The sequence below is a fragment of the Pectinophora gossypiella genome, chromosome 9 (genome assembly GCF_024362695.1).
Source record: "Pectinophora gossypiella chromosome 9, ilPecGoss1.1, whole genome shotgun sequence".
Taxonomy (NCBI): domain Eukaryota; kingdom Metazoa; phylum Arthropoda; class Insecta; order Lepidoptera; family Gelechiidae; genus Pectinophora; species Pectinophora gossypiella.
The window spans coordinates 13,107,250-13,126,247 of record NC_065412.1 but is presented as its reverse complement, the minus strand read 5'-3'; the positions used below and the strand labels follow the sequence as shown (position 1 = coordinate 13,126,247).

Here is an 18,998-nt window from a genome sequence, read left to right as displayed (position 1 = left end):
CACATCCGTCACACTATGGTATAACAAAACAAGGTATGCTCGCACTCGTCGTATATATAAAAATCAGTGAAACTGTAATACTTTTACTAAAAGTTCAAAATTGCTTTGCAAAGTAAATTAAAATCATATTTTTTTTTACAAAATGGCAACTGACGGTGAGATGACGTCAGCGCGGCTAAACTTGAAATGTTAGTTAACTTTTGAGCATACCAGGGGGGTTAAAATAGCCACATCGAAGCAATTCATCTAAGAAAGACCCCCCAGTAGGGTCTGCATGACAACCGCGCTGCGAATTATATTGAGGGTCTCAACCAATAAACGCAGGGAATGCTATCTACGTTAGATAGTCGTCGTATGGCTATTGGTCAAAGCCCACGAAGTAATTCGCGTCGCGCGCGGCGCGGTTGCCGTGCCGGCCGGTTGTGTTATACCAGTTATACCATGCATCACACTGTGGTCTATGGCTGTTGTATTTTATTGACGCCATGATTGGTAAATAATTAAGGATCGAAAATAAAAAATACAGGAGTGTTTCTATAGTACATTTTATTTGGTAAAGCACGAATATCATATAAAATAGTGATCGTGTATCTACTAGCGGCATCGGAACAATAAGGCACTTTATTTCATTCTCTACGTTGTACTTCATGAAAGACATCGGACGCTATATTCAAGGCTTCACAAATACTAAGATGCTTTAACAAAATACTTAGGAATGTTCTTAAATACTGATAATAAAATACATCAGTAGTAAAATACTGACAACGTTACTATAATACATAGCTGTCATCGAAAATACCATTAATTAATAAATAGGAATGTTATTGATAAATACTCTTCGTTAAAAACAAAGTTTTAACTGGAAATCATATCACATAAAAAACACTAAAATAATGGCATGAAAATACATAATGTGACAAAAAGCATTCAGTTTCTATCCCGTAAAATACACCAGAAATACTACTAATGTTGAGTAATATAATTTAGTACTTACGGTAAACGCGCCAAAAATAAACATTTCATTATGCACTTAAAATAATCACAGTTCAAACTACCAAAAAGTATTTTTCATAAATAAAATGGAAATGTAGAAAATATTTTTCCCTAAATAATTACAAGATGAGAAAAACAATTCTCCACCTATTTAATAATAATAAAGTGAACTAAAGTTGCATTTACTACCGCCATCTTGGAATCATGAAAAAAGTTGAACGATATTGCTAAGTTGATAGAAAAGGTTATGGTTTAGTGTGTTAAAATAGTTAAAATTATGAAGAAAGAAAATAATGCGTCCGTATAAAAAATAACACTCATGCAGCTATGCGTGTTTGTCGAGATACTATGCTAAAATGGATTACAAATCATAGTGCTTAGCTAAATCGCCCATTATGCCGGTTGCACACCAAGATCTAAGAAAAGGTAGGTTGCCTTAGCTCGCATAGTTGACGCTGTTTTTATGTTTGCGGTCTGCACACTACCACAGTTCAGAGACTCCATACAAAAATGTCGTATTTAGCTTGTTAGACGTAACGTAAAAGAGAGAGGGAGACAGACAGTGTGGTCCCGTATTCCTTACTTACGGGCTTTTAGACTAAAGTGAGGCTGAGGTAAACGTGTCCGTTCTATTCGTAGTAATTTTTATTCTATGACACAACTATGGAAACAAATTTAGTTTAGCTCTTGTTTGCAACCAGCATAAGTGCTTTCTACAGCTTAGTCTCTAGGCGACATTTGTCGGGCGACTTGTGTCCGGTAATGGACGACGTCGGTAGACTCCTCTCGAAATCTAAAGGTCGTAGCCCACTTACGCGCCTTTGCTTTAACGCTTTATACCAACACGACTGCTGGCGTCAATTACCGAGCAGTCTGATGGTGGGAAGCTTGCTTGTCAATATAAACTATATCGCAAGGCTTAAAGCCCACATTTGAATGATATTTTATTACTCGTGTAACTGGGCTATAACTTTAATTGGGTAGTTTCCTAGGTCAAAGATAAATTATGAAATTCTAATTACTAAATAATGACAGATCTGAAAGTGACTTGGTGCTGGTTTTTTTTCTATTTAACTTTTTATGATTGTTTTTATAAGTGCGACATTTGATTACGTTTTTCTATGATGTCCCGGGTTGCTTTTTCTTATTAATTCCGTAGTAATTTCGTGTTTTGACGTTTAAAAAGTAACTGATTTCACTAGTTGGAAACTACCCTATTGTCATATAGTTGGAGTCGGGCGAGGTCTGTCGACGTCGAACTGGGCTAAAGTCTGTGAGGACACTTGTTTGACACATATCGCTCGGCAAACGAGGGTTAATACGGACAATTATATATGTTTTATAACAGATAGATATAAGATTTATAGATTTAATTCCTCGATAGTGCACTTTAAACTATATAAGAATAAACTGCCACATCCAAGACGAACTGAAAGAGCTTTATTATAATATTTTGTTAATTGTGTATGTAACTTGGAATTACTTTATATTGCACTAAATACTCGCAGGACCTCCGAAGGCACATCTAGCACTGAGTTCCTTTCGATCAGTAAGACGTCGGAGTCTAGCTTCTTGTTACGAATACTGTTACCTGAAAAAAGAAAATTATCTTTATATACTTATTTTTATTTGTAAAAAACCGGACTTGTCAAATATTAGGTGACCGGACCCCGTGGAAATGAGATCTTTAAAGACATATTTTTTGCAATATTATTACTAAAAAATAACTTATAAACGGCCTCTGTAGTCCAGCGGTGGAACGTTGAGAGACCCGGAAAATCACTTTGTGATCCTTACAGGCTGGTCACCTGATTATCCGAAAGTAAGATGATCCGTGCTTCGGACCGCGGCATCTGTACCGCCTTGAGGTGTCCAGTGAATAATGACTCGTGCCCATCGTTCCGGATACTTCCAACAAACGTGTCAGTCCCACTTCAGTTTGAAAGCGAAGCCTTTTCTGCTTCAAGTTCCAGGAAGGCTTGACACTTCATGTCTTCATGTCTTGACACTCCAGCAGACAAATCGAGACGCCACTCTGGTCTCGTATGAGCGCGAGACTCCCAACTGCTAGTGTCTATTGCCAAGACTTTCCATATCTCGTGTAGAAATTAAATAAAGATTAAAAAAGTAAAGTGAGCCCGTATATTGTACCTAGCGCTTGCGCAGGTCGGGCGGCGTGTAGGGCGCGCCCCCGTTGCGCGCCCACTCGCGCTCGAACTCGTGCTCCAGGATCTCGGCGCCGCGCTTGCGCGTCAGCCCCGTCTCCTCGAGGCTCAACTCGCACATCTGCATGTCGTCCACACCTGCACATACAATACAATACATGAAGATATTCCAAAAGTGAATATCCCGCTGGGAGTTTGAATATATACTGCAAAAAACATATTATAAGGAAGCAATTTTAAATATTTATAAGTTGTAAAAAAAATATAGGAGTAATTTCCGGAACTGCTGAAACGACTTTCAAAATTCTTTTATCGGTGGAAGGTTTCATTATTCCTGACTGCATGAAAGTTTTTATGAATGACTAGTTTGACAGTTCAGTTCAGTCACTGTGGTCCTCTAGTAGACCGGCTTGCTTCTGAAACGGGAAGTGCCGGTTCGACCCCGGTAGAATATGGGATTTGCACCAATGAGTTATAAATTTATTTTAAATGCAGTTTTCAGTAACACAGTTGGCTCGACCATTGTAGACGGCGATACGGCTCACCTAGCACGTTGGTCTAACAGAAAGCTCGACGAGGCGGGGGTACTTAGTTCGTCTTTGATCATGTTATGTGAGTGTAACGTGTGGCGGGGCCTCACCAGCCTGCAGCAGCACGGGCGTCTTGTCGGGGTGCAGCTCCATCTGGCGGGCGACGTACTGTCCGTCGAAGTGCGCGTACCACCAGCCGCGGCGGTCGGCCGCGTCGGCGCCGGCCGCCGGCCGCACGAACGGGATGCGGAAGTAGCGGTGCCGCGCGCCCAAGATCTCGCCCTTCTGGGGCAGACGCGGGGTCTTTGCTGCAAGGAAGTTACGTTCAATAGCCTAGTTTCCAACAAGTCAAATCAGTTACTTTTGAATAAACGTCAAAACATGAAATTAGTATGGAATTTGCATGAAAATTGTTTCGTCAGTTTTAGGTTTTTTTCGCCTTTATTTACAAATCAGAATCTCATAATTTATCTTTGACTACACTACCATACTAAGCTCGGTGAGGTCATCTTGTCACAAGTCATCTTGCGATGGGTGTACCTCTGACTACCCCAATTGGTTTATAGTTGAAAGCTTATATTGTTGTGTCGTTGTTGTCATTCTAATTGAGCTAGGTATATTTAATGAGATAGTACTAACCGGCATCCATGATGGACTGCGGCGCGCGTTCCTGGTCAGCCATGGTGGTCTTACGCGCGTTCTTTGCCTTCCACGCGTGGTATACCTTCAGTCGGCGGTGGAACTCGTGACGACACGCCTGTTGGGGACGTATTTTAATTATATATCAATAAAAAGAAAGCAGTGTCTAATAGTATAACTTTCTGTAGTTTCTATTAAAATACTAACGATTTTAATTGGTTCCCACACCCTGTCTATTTACAGAAATTTTAGCCAATAACGTATTCTATCTTTTGCAGCCTCTGTAGCTTGCTCCCATGCCATGTCGACAGCTCAAGATCACGAGGAGTGGAAATCTGTTGTTATTCGAGACTTAAATCCCAACAGGGGATAAAAGGATTAGAGGAAAAAGACGGATTCCATCAGTCAGGATAGACAAAAGTGGACCGATGACCTCCTGAAGGTCTTGAGGAACCGGTGGATGCGCATAGCAGAAAATTGGTAATTGTGGCGAGCCTTGGCGGGAGGCCCATGTCCAGCAGCGGACGATTTCCTGCTGGTGATGATGATGATGATCAGCCAAGATAGAAACTGAGTAACATGACCCCCCTGATCGGTTAACGTATAAACTTAACCGCTGGGTTTAAGTACATGAAATATTACACTAAGGTTCTTTACGGCATCTTCGCCCTTTTTGAAGTTTAAGAAGTAGAAAAAAATTTTTGCTGTATTACTTTCCATCATGTTTGGACTTTTGGACCAAAGTTGTCTTCTAATTACTGGTGGCTCTGACCGACAATATTAAAGATCAAGGGCCTGAGTAAATATACACGGAGACAGTAACACCGTAACGAAAACTTTGGGAGATGATTCAGACCATGATACTGAGTTGATAACAAGAGGAATTTCCTGTCGGAAAATTCATGTCATTTTTAGTTTTTCAATATTTTGGGCCCCAGAATGTGCTTTAAGCTGCATACAAACTAAATCCTTTGGAATGAAAAAAAAAAAATACATGAATTCTTCGAATCTGAATCATCCCCTAAAGTTTTAGTTACGGTGTCACTAATAAAACACCCTGTATAATGAAATCAAACAAAAACTGAGTACATACCTCCAACAGTTCAATATCACAGGAAGTGTTGATAGTGTCCCGTAGTTCTGAATACTTCCATTTGGAAAGATCGTACTTCCCTTTACCCTGCATCGCTTGTTGCATCCTCACGCGTTCCGATCTACACAGACCACGTTCCGTTACATGCAAGCATCATTGAGATAATACAAGTAAAACATCATTATTCAACCATTCTTCTTTAGCGTAGGTAACTCATAATTGTTGTTAACATTATATACTTTCTACTTTTAATAATGAATATAAAGTTAATTACAGTAACATTTAATCATTTATCAATTGTCTATCGTGAAAATTTATTAAAAGAAACTAATTATACTTCAAAAAATAGTGAGTAAGAAGAAAAAAGGTGAGACCACACCATCTGTAGTTAAAGTCAGTTTCTAGAGCATGTGGGAAAAAGGATAACGACATATGCAAGTCAACATTTCGTATCACTAAACGCGACACTAAGCATAAGGTTGAGTGTCCACAAAAAGGGCTTATTACACCTATCTGTCCGACAGGCTAGATGCGTCAAGGTCAGGGGTGGTTACTATGGTTACTCCCCACCAACTCCCGTTTACCAATCAGATCGTGTATAGTCCGGCAATCTCGTGCGCGACCCTCCTGCGGGGCGACAGACGGTGGCGGGGACGGGGTAGCGCGTCATCATCTTGACATTCTAGAACACGGCTGCACACGTAGAGAAGTGTGCCAGAATAAATCTTGCGATAAGTTGTACTTACTTGTGACGTAATATATGTAGGAGTGAATAAAAAGATAGAACTATTTTATTTTATTTTTATTATTATGCTTGACGACCAATTATTAGGAAAACTAAAATATTAATAGATTGTTTTATTATAAATCAATTTCCATATCGCTTTCATTTTCACTCTCCGTTTGATATTCTTCGTCACTTCTCTTTGATTTCTCCGTGTTTTGCTCATTAATTATTTATGTACAACCTCCTTAAGTTGTCTTGAGATCGCCTCACTCATCCTCAGATATTAATCTCGTGTGCGTCGCCCTCAAAGTAGTACAGATTATGAAGCACGTGTTGCCGCTTCGGCTGCGCGGCCGAGACTGCCGTACTTGACGCGCAGATGCACGCGTTTCCCTTCCCCGCTACACCACCTGCTACCCGCTGACATCTTAGCTACCCCGTCCCCGCCACCGTCTGTCGCCCCGCAGGAGGGTCGCGCACGAGATTGCCGGACTATAGTCTAATAGCAAATCGGCGAGGCGTAACCATGGTAACCACGATCTCGAGCGAGTTGGTGGGGGTAACCATGGTAAACACTCGTGACCATGATGCATCTAACCCGTCGGTAGGTGTAATAAGTCCTAAAGTGGGGACAGGAAACAAGCGGAATCGACCAATCCCGCGTGCGAGAGATGCTATGTCGCTCTGTCCTTCGCGGTGTTTGGGCGATTCCTTCGTTCGTTTCCACTCCTCTCTCCTTTGGTGGACACTCACTACGACGCTAGAAGTGTATACAGAGCCATGGGTAGTTCTTTGAACATCGGAAGTCAATGACGATGATGTGATCTAGCCGATTTCGGCTATGGCGACTGCTTCAGCTCCGACGTTAGCCAATCTTGTTGGAAAAGATCCTTGCACATAGCGGGCATGTGAGCACACCATTTAAATATGTATCAATCGCCGCAGGTGGTCTGGCTTTCAATTCATCGCTCTTGGCATCAGAACTTTTGTATGTCGCTAACTTACATACGTTCTAAATGGATATTTAAGATTTAACTGGACTGGACTGGATTACTTTTATATTTTACTGGATTTTAAGTTTTTTTTTTGCGTTTATGGTAATGACATTAACTCCGGTGTTCGAAGAACTACTCTCATACGCTTCGTTTTATATTGACGCTAACATACACAAGTATTTTCCCGCTTGCCCTAGAAACTGTACACAGACATAATTAGTGTGTACTAAGAGAACTGTATGGTTTACATTCTCAACACCAACAACTATGCTACATACTAGGCAGCTAGGGTTACTAGAAGTAAGGATAATACCATCACATATCACTAGAGGACGTTCATCTTTGAACAACATCATTTTTTTTATTTACTGATGGAAAAACTTATTATTTCTGGCTCTCATTGTAAGTAAAGGTACACTATTATTTGAGCTTTCAAATCCGATTCTGGAATCGGCTCTGGGCATTTAATGTCAGCATTTGTTCTGAGACATCCTTACATTCGAAGCCTCGTAAATCCCACACTAGGGGTGGTATTAATAAACTAATCTCAGCTGAGACTGCCCTCAAGATCATGCTCAAGTCCCTGTTTTTATATAAGAACTGTCACATTGCCATGATCTTGAGGGCAGTCTCGAAGCTGAGATTAGTTTATTAATACCACCCTAGCACAAGAATGTTTCACACTAGGCACTTTCTAGGTAAGCATATAGCGTCCTCGACTACATCGTCACTTATCATCAGGTGAGATTGTAGTCAAATGCCTATAATCATTTTTTTTTCTCATAACATAAGCCGACTATATCTCAATTGGTATTCAGAGGTATATCCATCGCAAGATGAACTAACTACTCACATCTCACCGAGCTTTCAGACCAACGAGATTGGTGGTGAGAGGTAATGCCGTCTGTAATGGTCGAGACAACTGTGTTAGTGAAAACTGCACTTAAGATAAAATAATAAATCATTGGTGCAAGTCTGGTACTGGGGTTTGAAAATTATTTTTAATGACTAATTACGGGAGTAATTAGTATTAGTATCCTCCGGTTGTTTGAGGGGAGGCCTGTGCCCAGAATTCGGACGAATACAGGCCATTTATGTTATGTTATGAACTTATGACTAATTGAAATCCGTAACGTTTGGTGATTTTTACTGTTGTATTCCGACATATTTTGTACGCCTCTAGTGATGTTCGATGGTAACATTAGTGCACTACGGAAGAGACATGCGCAGTAGAGAAGTAAGCGAGAGTGTTAGTGCAGTTAGATTAGTAAGGGTCTACTTTCAATAGGCATTTGTAACCGACCGGGTTTTTGTAACCTTGTGTGTATTCTAAATTCCTTAACTTCTTGTGACCGAGGTTTCCAGGCACAATAGGGTTTGGATTTTAAAAGGACATTCAGTCTTATGACTTTAAGTTAAATTTAAAATTGTACAAAAAAAACGGATATTTGTTATAATTTACTCAATGATATTACATTTTCAGCCATCTAATTTGACTTTATCGGCATTACGCACTTATTATTATATGCGCAAATTTTAAATCGCAATATTGCTTTTTAAATGAATTGCTCCAATGTGGCCGTTTTATATCCCCTAGCGCATATACGGGACTATATAAGTAGCCGTAGCACTCACTTGATATGAGTAATTCGTTAACTTTTAGAACGTCCAGTATTGGCTTGAAAAGTACTATTCAATTAGGGATCGTGTCCAATCCACATGAACCATTATTATTGGTGATCTGTCACCATGTCGTTCATCATATCCATCTTAGGACTTCGGCAAATTACACCTATGTCCATTATTTAAAGAATATAATAATGATCAAGCGATGAACGTGTATATATTTGAGAGTCAAGCTAAATTAAATCCTATTATTAAATAATTCGACACTTGTTTATAACAAATTTAGGAATATCTAAAACCTATTTTACCGCTTGTTCCAGAACTTATTTGAAAGGTAGTGGAACTGTTCCCAGCAAGCTATGAAACAGGCTCTTATAGGGTAACAATTAACCGGTATCCGTGTCGTATAAGTAAAACAAAAATGGCGATCATTGGTTGTCATGGTTACGCATCGCCCCTCGTGTCCCCTCATACCGCACTTTGAGACCCAACAACTTCTCACTGCGCATTCCACGTCGTTGTTCAACTTATACGCTGCGGATTATACCCGAGACGGTCAATACCTTTGAAAGCAGACACTATAAAGGCTCAGGCAACGTGCATAGAAACTGTCTCACTATTCGGTACCTGTTCAACTTATTCTCGCCATTCATTGAGTCCATTGTGGGGAAACTGTGCAAACATGTCATAATATAGTATTACTGTAGAGCCATACTGCGGCTTGTAGTGATCGCAAGCTATTTACAGGAAGACTCGCCAACCACTTGTCGAATTTACAGTGATCATATGAAATTCAAGACCTTATAACTATCCTTTATAAGCAATGTTTTTTTTTTGTAATAGTTCTCTTATTCTGTATCATTAATTCTTTATTATTATTCAAAGGAATATCGATAAAATGACTTAAGGTCCAGTTTTCCAGTCACTATGGAGATAGGTTTTTTAAATAGACATTGGGCCTTACACCCTTGATATGTCGTTTTTCTGTCGTTAAAATAAGTTCACGTAATATACGAATCTAAATTCAAATATACAATTGAATTGAATTTGAATTGGGCAAATTATGTATATTTGTAGAGCATTATAAAGGTATATACCTGCGCAGTTGTGGCGGCGATCCCTCCACGTGGCCGTTAGTTTCCTTCGCCAGCCGTACCGCCATCTCGTGGTCTCTTCGTTCTTGCTCTAACCTGTAATATATTGTATTATTTTATATACATGTTGTACTAGCCCAAACATCGCCATCAAGGAGCAGCGTAGTGGAGTATGCTCAGTACCCCTCTGGATGATTAAAGGGGGACAATGGGACGTGTAAGCTCTGTTAATCTCTGTTTACGCGGAGGCGAAGCGCTTTACCTCCGCATTAGTCTCTGGTAAAGTTACCTCTGTTACTAGTGATGTGCCCAGTCGGCTATTTTTGGTATTGGCAGGACTCGAGTACATACTGTGTGATTTTTGAACTTTGTTAGACAATTGGAACTTCATACGCTCGCGGTTGTAATTCGCTGTAACTACAGGTCACTATTGGCTGAGCTTATCAAAATTCGTCTTAATGCGGGATGACGCGAGGTTGGAATTTTAACTAGTCAACTTTGTATTCAATTCCCAAGGAGAAAAAGATTCAGAGATGGATGGAGGAATACATGTTTTGCCAACCCCACTTAGAGTGGGACAAGGGTAGGAGGATGATGAACTTTGTATTCGTTTAAGTAATCAAGTTGTTTTTGAATACTCGGTTCCTATTGGGTATTCGAGTCAGTCAAGCTCGGTCGATCTCTAGTTTCAACCCTAGTATGTGGGTACCTGTCCCGGTCCTCTTGGTCCTTCTTGTTGGCCAGCTCCAGCTCCTGCTGCAGCAGCAGCGCGGCGCGCCTGTCCGCCTCCTCCAGTCTCCGCCGCTCCGCTTCCTCGGCCTTGCGCCGGGACTCCATCTCCGCTTTCCTACATAAACACAGTCAAATTACATTATTTTATTGCCGGTCAAACAACTCAAAATGGCGGAAAAACAAGATGGCCGCCGTACAAAGTGTCAGTTTCGAGGTATACCGGTCGTTTTCGAACAAATACAGGACACTGGAAGTTGCTTTGGCAGCGAGCGCAACACGCACCTACGCAGTCTATATGCAGTCGTAAGACCAAATGATCTTTTAAAATCCAAACCCCATTATTTAACTATTGTGTCTGGAAATCTTGGCATTATGAGGATATAAAAGCACACTGACTGACTCACTCACTCATCACGAAATCTCAGAAATTACAAGTGCTAGGAGTGTCAAATTTTGATGGAAGGCACGTAAGATCCCGGTTACTACTTACTGATGCTGGTAAGTACGTAGTTGTTACATAAACCATGTCCTATGACGGCTCAATAATAACTCTGACACACGATAAAAAAAGTTTGGCAGGTTTAAACATAGAACTATGATTTCACTTACAGGCGTCGGTTCTCTTCTTCCTGACGTAATCTCTCCTGTTCCAATCGTTTCGCCTCCTCAGCCGCGCGCAGTTCCGCTTCGATCTTTGCCATTCTTTCTTGTTCTTCCCTGTCAAATACATTTCAGAGTTATTCATAATCTCCCTAGCGTTATTCCGTTTAAACAGAGTCAGCGTACCTAACCTGAACATTTGACAGGTCCGGTTTTTTACAGAAGCAACATTTCGAGTTATCATTGATCAAAATCTATAAATTGCAATTGAGTTATAATAATATCTCAGGGTACACAACATAACATGATTAGAAAAACATATCTCTCGTCTCTTTCGTTCTAAGCTATATACCGTTGGTGCGAAAGAGACATGTCTATAATTTCTGTTCTGCTGTCATTCAAATCATGTTAAGTTTTCAAAGATTGAATGTAACATACCTATTTTTCTGATCCACCATGGCTTTTTGTAGCGCAGACATTTGTGTTTCGATGTCTTTAGTCAGTTTCGTGTACATTTTGTCGATTTCATCGCGGGAGATCTTCTCGTTGCTCTGCCGAAGTAAATATTATTAATATTAGAATAAATACGGAACAGTCGCCATGGTCTGGTTAGTATTGGATTCACGATCTGGTTCGGGTGCGATTCCCGATGCTGGCTGAATTATCTGATTCTTAGAAAAAGATAATTCCGGGATTCGGAAGGCAAGTTAAGCCGTTGGTCCCGGCTACTAGCAGTTTAACTTCTAGAGGCGCCCACATTGGAGTAATGTGGTGGAGTATGATACATACCCAGGTGCCCAGGTCCTACCTAAGCCATTCGAAAACCTTACAGACCCATCTCATCGGATCGGATCATCTCAGTACTCGTACTATTGTATACTGTTAGTGACACAATAACGAAAACATCGGTGGATGATTCAGAACATGATTCTGAGTTGATCTCTCTCTATTTAAGAGCTGCGCTCTTGTCGGTGGAGTAATCGCCATTCCTCTCTTCTTCCCGCCAAAACCTTCACCTCCCGATACGACACGACTTGCACCTTCTTTTTTATTTGTTTCATAAATGTTATCCTAGGTCTACCCCTTCCTCTATTCCCTTCAATTTTTCCTTCTATAATGTTTGTTATAAATGAATCGTGTCGTATCAGGTGGCCAATCATATTTCCTCTCCGGTTCTCTATAGTCTTCAATATGGTTCTCTTTTCTTCAACTCTTGAGTTGATATCAAGTGGAATTTCCCGTCGAAAAGTCATCATTGGCCACTCACCACATCTCATCTCATCACACTATTGCTCGCAAATGTATAGAATGGAAAATAATAAAAAAATAACATGAATTTTGGAGTAGTGTGTCATCCCTCAGTATTCGGTACGGTAACAGCCTGTATTACATACCTTGATAGTACCGCAAGCGTGTTTGATGCTGTTCTTCAAATTATCTATATTTTTGATCATGGCGTCCTTGCTCTGCTTGAGTTGTGCCGCCGTCGTCTCCAAGGCCGCGAGGTTGTTCAACAAGGCTCGGATCTTGATCACTCCCTTGTATCGCGGTTGGTGGCGCCGGCGCACCAAGTAGCCACGTATAGACTTCTGGATGGTGATCAAGCATTTGCGGCGGTAGACTATCTTGTTCTTTACTGGAAGAGCATTGAAAAGTTTATGTAAATGTAGGATTCAGAAAGAAACAAAAACCTAGAGGACCTAGCTCAGACGGAGAGTTGTCAGTCTATACGTTCCTTATTCTAAGATTATGTATACTCACGTTTGATAATAGAGAGCACGGCGAATATGGAGCGTCTCCAGCGCGACTTGACGAGCCAGGCGAGCACCGCATCCACTATCGCCTTGAGGTTCTCGGGGTCGGACTTCATGATAGCGTCGAACTCCGAGTACTTGCCAGGCCGGAAGAACACGCGCGTCACGCCGAACGCGTAGTCCTTGTCCGACAGACCGAAACTGTGCACCATTGCCTGGAAGTTATGTAGGTGGGGTAAGTAACTATCCATAATCTGTTATCTATATTTGTATTTCGTTAATCAGATTGCAAGAGTCCTAGGGCCAGTCTCATGAAGTTATTTTTACATTGTATGTACTGATAATCGTATTCAAGACTTGGAAGCGGTTAAATTATACAAGAATTTGACGAACTTGATCGTTACCGTATATACTGGTATAGTAACGGTGTACCTGGAACCTGACAGAGTCCTGACTCGCGTCAGTCAGAGTACTGCGGGACAGAAGGCAAGAGGGAAACCACTGCCCTATTTTTCCCTAAAAAAGTAGCATGGAGAATGCTACACCGACAAGAGCTGATGATGATAACGGTTTATATTAGTATCCAAGAACCCAGCCTCGCGAGGCGAACGCTCAAATCACTAGATCACGGCGACCGATAAAACGGAAAGCGCGTTCTTAGAAAAAATCCCAATACCCACTGGGCGGTGACACTGACCTCACAGAAGACCTTGGGCGTGAGCGCCTGCAGCTTGGGCGGCAGGTACTGCGCGTACATGAGGTGCAGGTCGGCGAAGGGCGCGCGGCACGGGTACCCGTGCTCCATCAGTTCCAGCACCGAGATGGTGCCGCTGCACTCCAGCTGGCCCAGCACCAGCCCGCCCTCCACCTCCTTCCCCACCATGCGCGAGTTCGGCTTGATGCAGCGGACGAAGTTCGTGCCCTGGAAGGTACAAATCAGGTATTTTACTAGGTCAAAGGAAAATAGGCTAGTTTCCTGCTAGTCAAATCAGTTACTTTTTATTGAACGTCAAAACGCGAAATTACTGTGGATTTGTATGAAAAAGCACACTGTACGTCCTATGCTGTTAGTATTTAAGGTGATTCGTTTTCCATACAAAAGTTGATGCAGTGCTACAGGAAAACGGATAGAGGAATATTGTTATAAAACCGATAAATAGTAATATTTTGGTGTATTATTTTCGCAAACTAACAAAAATTTAGGGTCCGAATACGAGAAGTACCATATTTCAGACCCTCAATTTTGATCAATTCTACATTTGTAGTGGTGCAGATTACAGTGTATTTGCTGAGCGTGTAGTGGTGTCAATGTTAGTTTGTGTGCGTGATAGTTTTTTTTTTTCTCTAAAGGCTTTGACTACTTGACAAGTGTAATAGAATGTCAGTGACAATTTATAAAGAGATTTTGTATTAATAAATAAAAATACTACAATCTGAGAAAAGGAATATTGGAAAAATATTTTTGTTTTAACGCATATTATTTAAACATTTTTAAATAATGGGTAAGTACCGTGTTATAAAAGAGGACATAATATATATTATAATAAAAAATCAATACATAAAATGAAATGGCTGTATGGGCATAGTTCCCTTTGCCTTAACCTTCGGGGAAAACCAAATCAAAAAAAAAGTTGTTGCATTTGCCGGCCTAAATAGTAGTCATTTATAATTAATTGTTTTTCCATCCAACATACAGATTTATTTATATTCTCTTTGCCGCGGACTTTTTGGTGGGACCGGGAACGGGAAGGTTGCTTTCTTCATTGAATAATCTAAATAATCAATACGAAGTGGTGTTTTGTGGTTAATGACCACATTAAGTTAGTCGGAAAACATTCCCGATAGTATTATTAAATCGGAATATTCAATAAACAAAGTGTACCTATCTATTTTCGCTTTGCGCCAACAAGCCGCTTACTTCGTTTGGGGTTCGGAGTAGGAGTCTGTGTGGGGCTTAGGTTTCATCATTTCATTAATCATCATCAAGAAAAAAAAAACACAAGACATGGCTGTATGGGCATAGTTCCCTTTGCCTTGCCCTTTGGAAAAAAAAATAAGATAAATTTTGAAATTCTTATGTATAATAAACAAACATCACAGACATCATGACAGATCTAAAACTAACGAAAATCTTTTTTCTATTTGACTTATTTATGAATTTTAATCAAGAAAACGTGATAATAAGTTCGACAGCAACCAGTCCAGGTCCCCGAAACAGCCCATTTCAGGCCGCGTATATATGGAAATACTACTTCAATACGTCCCAGCCTCGTCTTTTTTAACGTCCTCGTTAAAAAAGACGTCCTAACCTGAACTAACTAACCTAACAATAAACACCACGCGTAAATATAAGTCCAGAAATGCGCTGCAAGTCGTCTGGACTGGGCGCGAAAACAACATAGAAGGAATTCGATTAGCTGCTAAGTGTCCCGCATGCTATCACCAGCTGTCACTGACATATGTATGAAGTCCCGCGGATTTTATTGGAACTAAATGACAAGTCATAATAATTATATGCGGATACTGCGACATCAGCGCCGTGCTTGCGGGACGAGCTGAAGCGCTATTACATCTTTCAAACGCGATGCGTCAAAGTTTGAACCGACGCAATTTAGGAAAAATCTACCTTATTATTACTGTACTGTGATCGTTATTTGTAAAATCATACATACATATACACAATTCTTTATACACAATATAATTATTATGACATATTGTGGACTTTTCGGTAGACCTACAAAAAAGGAACAATTCAACCATACGTTGTTTTGTTATATCTCAATGGGCTCAGGCAGCGTTTTCGCCGAAAGCTCCAAGTCGGCTATATTTGTAACGATAATTATGTTTGACATTCATCATCATTTTTGAACCATTTTATACTAAAAAAAATACTTGTATAAATTATATACCCTAAAGCACGCCCATGAATCATTCTACTCATTGGTGAAAACCGTATGAAAATCCGTTCAGTAGTTTTTTAGTTAGCCGCATGTTCACTGATGCGATTAATGCCTGTTAGAATTTTACAAAATAAAAAATACGGAAATTACGGAAGGTACTTTAGTGCAAAGTACATTAAGTATTGTATAATTATAATATTATTGGTAAAAGTGATACTTTTTGAAAATTCCGTAACAAATAGACGGGTTCGCCAAATTCAATTGTAAAAAAAAATACAAAAAGTAAAAACAATTAAAACATGCACTTGGGTTTGAACCGTGAAACTTAAGAATGGCGGCGACTGCTTTACCAAATGCGCCATTTAGAAGTTAGAAGTAGACTTCAAATTATGCATCTCTTTTAATAGCTAACCTAGTTCGCATGTGTGTGTGACAGCTTCGTGTTTGTACACAAATTGAAATGACACCAACTTTTGATGCAATGTTTTAATATGATATCTGCAGTAAATACTTCAAAATTGTAGCTTAACTTAAAGATAATGTATGTAAGATTTCGCCACCTAACATTTCACTGGGTCAGAACTCAACACTAAACGAATAAATGGAAAAAAATACGAAAACTGCAGAAGTAACGCCATCTGCTGGCGCAGCGTTACCTAGCTGACTGAAACGCATCACCTTAAATATGAAAGTATGTTTATAATAACAACAACTAAAAAATTTTCTTTTTTTTTAGACTTTGATACTACAACAGCACCGATCATTTGACTCACTCCGGATCCACGTGTATTCTCCAACCTTGACACTGGCAGAATTGTCAAAGATGACAGAAGCTATACTTCAAAAATTGAATAGAATTGAAAAAGAAAACTGTGACGTCATAGAAAAACGTGATAAAATATCGGACTTATTTTTACGTTGTCCTTGATTAAAATTCGTAAATAAGTTAAATAGAAAAAATATATATGTGTGTTGTAGTTTGTCCGAAAAAATGTTTATTATTATTTATTATTACTTTCAAGTATATATTTATAATTGTCTCCAAAGAGGTTCAAGTGGCACGGGCCATAGCCAAGTGCTTTTATTGTCTCAGAGATAAGAATTTCCTCAATTATTATTAAGCATGGAAATAGTTTACATACGTTTTCCTTAAGCTTGTCCATGAGTTGGCTGAGCTGCGCCTGGAACTTGGCGCCCACTGAGATGAAGTTGAGCTTGCCCTTGGCGGTGTTGTTGTCGGAGCTGCGGAACAGCTGCTGCACTAGGCTGCTGCTGGACTCCTGCACGAGGAACTCTAAGGAGGCGTGCAGCGCGTCGTTGTTCTTCTCTATGAACTGACCCTGTCCGAGGAGTTGAGGATTAGTTGCAGAGCAGAAAACTAAGAGGGATAATTCAAAACGTGATTCTAATTTTAAAATTAGTTTTTTAAACGGAAAATTCCACTCCTCATATTCGGTACGGTGTCAATTACACCCTAATTCGATAGTTTCCTAGGTCAAACACAAATTATGACATTCTGATTACTAAATAAAGACAGATCTAAAGGTGACAAAAAAGTTTTACTTTTTTTCTATTTAATTTATTTATGAATTTTAATAAAGAGAAAAATGTTATAATGAGTGCGTCATTTCGTCACGTTTTCACAGAAGAAATCGAAGAAAATTCTGACTCTGATGGGATTTGAACACGCAGCAAGAGCTGACGATTCAAGTTGGGACGAGCGTGTTAATAGCTGCGGTTTCATTCGTCCGAGTCAGAATTTGATTAGATATGTCTATGTGCGTTAACTTACAGTGTTGTAACACACAGCGCCGGCGAAGTGTCGCAGTAGGAAGCCTTCGTCGTCCCTCAGTGTGCGATGAGCCTTCAGCCGCGAAGTGCGGGGTACTTGCAATCTGTGAACACAATTAATGTGTTATCTCTCACCCATCTAATGACTTCTTTTATCGTGTGAGTTATGAGGTCGTTGACCTCAGCAACCCAAGGTGTCAGGCTTATTATTCAACCATAGGCCCATGGTTCATGTAACGCCTACGTACTTACTATATTAAGACCAACGATTTAACGTGTGATGTTTCACACGTGAGTGAGAAGTGAGAAGGACTGTGTCCAGTCCAGGAATGTGAAGGAGAGCGCGTGGACTGAACACAGTTCTCTCCTTCTCACTATAAAACTGCCTATATACGTCCCACTGCTGGGCACAGGCCTCCCCTCAATCAACTGGAAGAGGTTTGGAGCATACTCCACCACGCTGCTGCAAATGCGGGTTGGTGGAGGTGTTTTTACGGCTAATAGCCGGGTCCAACGGCTTAACGTGCCCTCCGAAGCACGGAATCATCTTACTTTTTCGGACAATCAGGTGATTCAAGCCTGAAAAGTCCTTATCAGACAAAGGACAGTCTCACAAAGTGATTTCGACAATGTCCCCATCGGGAATCGAACCCGGACCTCCAGATCGTGAGCCTAACGCTCTAACCACTAGACCACGGAGGCTGTCCACTTCCTTAGCGTCTTTCTCACTACTTAGCGTCTTTTTAAGATTAAAGTAAGCCCCAGAGGGGGTGAGGTCGGCGCCCGATGCGAATTGGCGCGGGGCGGAAAGTTCCGTTCCGAAAACGTTTAGTTGATGTAAAAAAATAAGATACCTCTGGTTGCCGGCGAAGTGTTTGTGTACGGCGTGCGTGAAGTGCGCCACGTCCGGCTTGGGCAGCTTCGACTCCTCGTCCAGGAAGTGGAAGATGCCGTGGTTCTTGCTCTCAATCAGATCTAAACAGACAGAAATGGGTAGTGTGCTAGTTCAAAGAAAAAGTATACAAATCTGTTTACTAGATAAAGACAGATATACAATTATACATTGTTTTACTTACCGGGTTTAAAGCAGGGATATGAGACTCCCGATATTTCGACACTGTTGCAAGTGCCATGATTACGGGATGACTGATGAGATCGGAGTGGAGTATCGGGAGTCTCATATCCCTCCTTTAAACGCGGTAAGAATCCGTTATTATGTGTTTTATTTTTCATTTTCTTTTCTCTATTTAAATTTGTAATGGATCAAGAAAACGCGAACTTGTAACCTACCATCCGAAAAGTGTCAAGTGGATTTGAACGTGTTGTAAGAATGGTGTACAGTCATGAGCAATATCATGT

The 18,998-nt window shown here is 40.5% G+C and overlaps 1 protein-coding gene across 3 annotated transcripts in view; it reads right to left on the bottom strand.

The window, feature by feature from the left end:
• Positions 1-529: 529 nt before the first annotated feature.
• Positions 530-18,998, bottom strand: part of LOC126369602 (myosin heavy chain 95F) — a 54,629-nt gene continuing 36,160 nt past the window's right edge. For 2 of the 3 annotated variants that reach the window (XM_050014092.1, XM_050014093.1), the window contains exons 12-27: positions 18,494-18,614; positions 17,641-17,743; positions 16,991-17,188; positions 13,646-13,870; positions 12,956-13,163; positions 12,589-12,830; positions 11,633-11,745; positions 11,204-11,311; positions 10,572-10,709; positions 9,866-9,958; positions 9,396-9,440; positions 5,421-5,541; positions 4,328-4,445; positions 3,799-3,996; positions 3,145-3,296; positions 530-2,584 (exon numbers count right to left, since the gene is read on the bottom strand). In XM_050014092.1, coding sequence (XP_049870049.1) covers positions 3,145-3,296; positions 3,799-3,996; positions 4,328-4,445; positions 5,421-5,541; positions 9,396-9,440; positions 9,866-9,958; positions 10,572-10,709; positions 11,204-11,311; positions 11,633-11,745; positions 12,589-12,830; positions 12,956-13,163; positions 13,646-13,870; positions 16,991-17,188; positions 17,641-17,743; positions 18,494-18,614 — 2,183 coding nt within the window. In that variant the 3' untranslated portion in view covers positions 530-2,584. The remainder of the gene's footprint in view (positions 2,585-3,144; positions 3,297-3,798; positions 3,997-4,327; positions 4,446-5,420; positions 5,542-9,395; positions 9,441-9,865; positions 9,959-10,571; positions 10,710-11,203; positions 11,312-11,632; positions 11,746-12,588; positions 12,831-12,955; positions 13,164-13,645; positions 13,871-16,990; positions 17,189-17,640; positions 17,744-18,493; positions 18,615-18,998) is intronic. The other variant, XM_050014094.1, reaches the window with a different exon arrangement.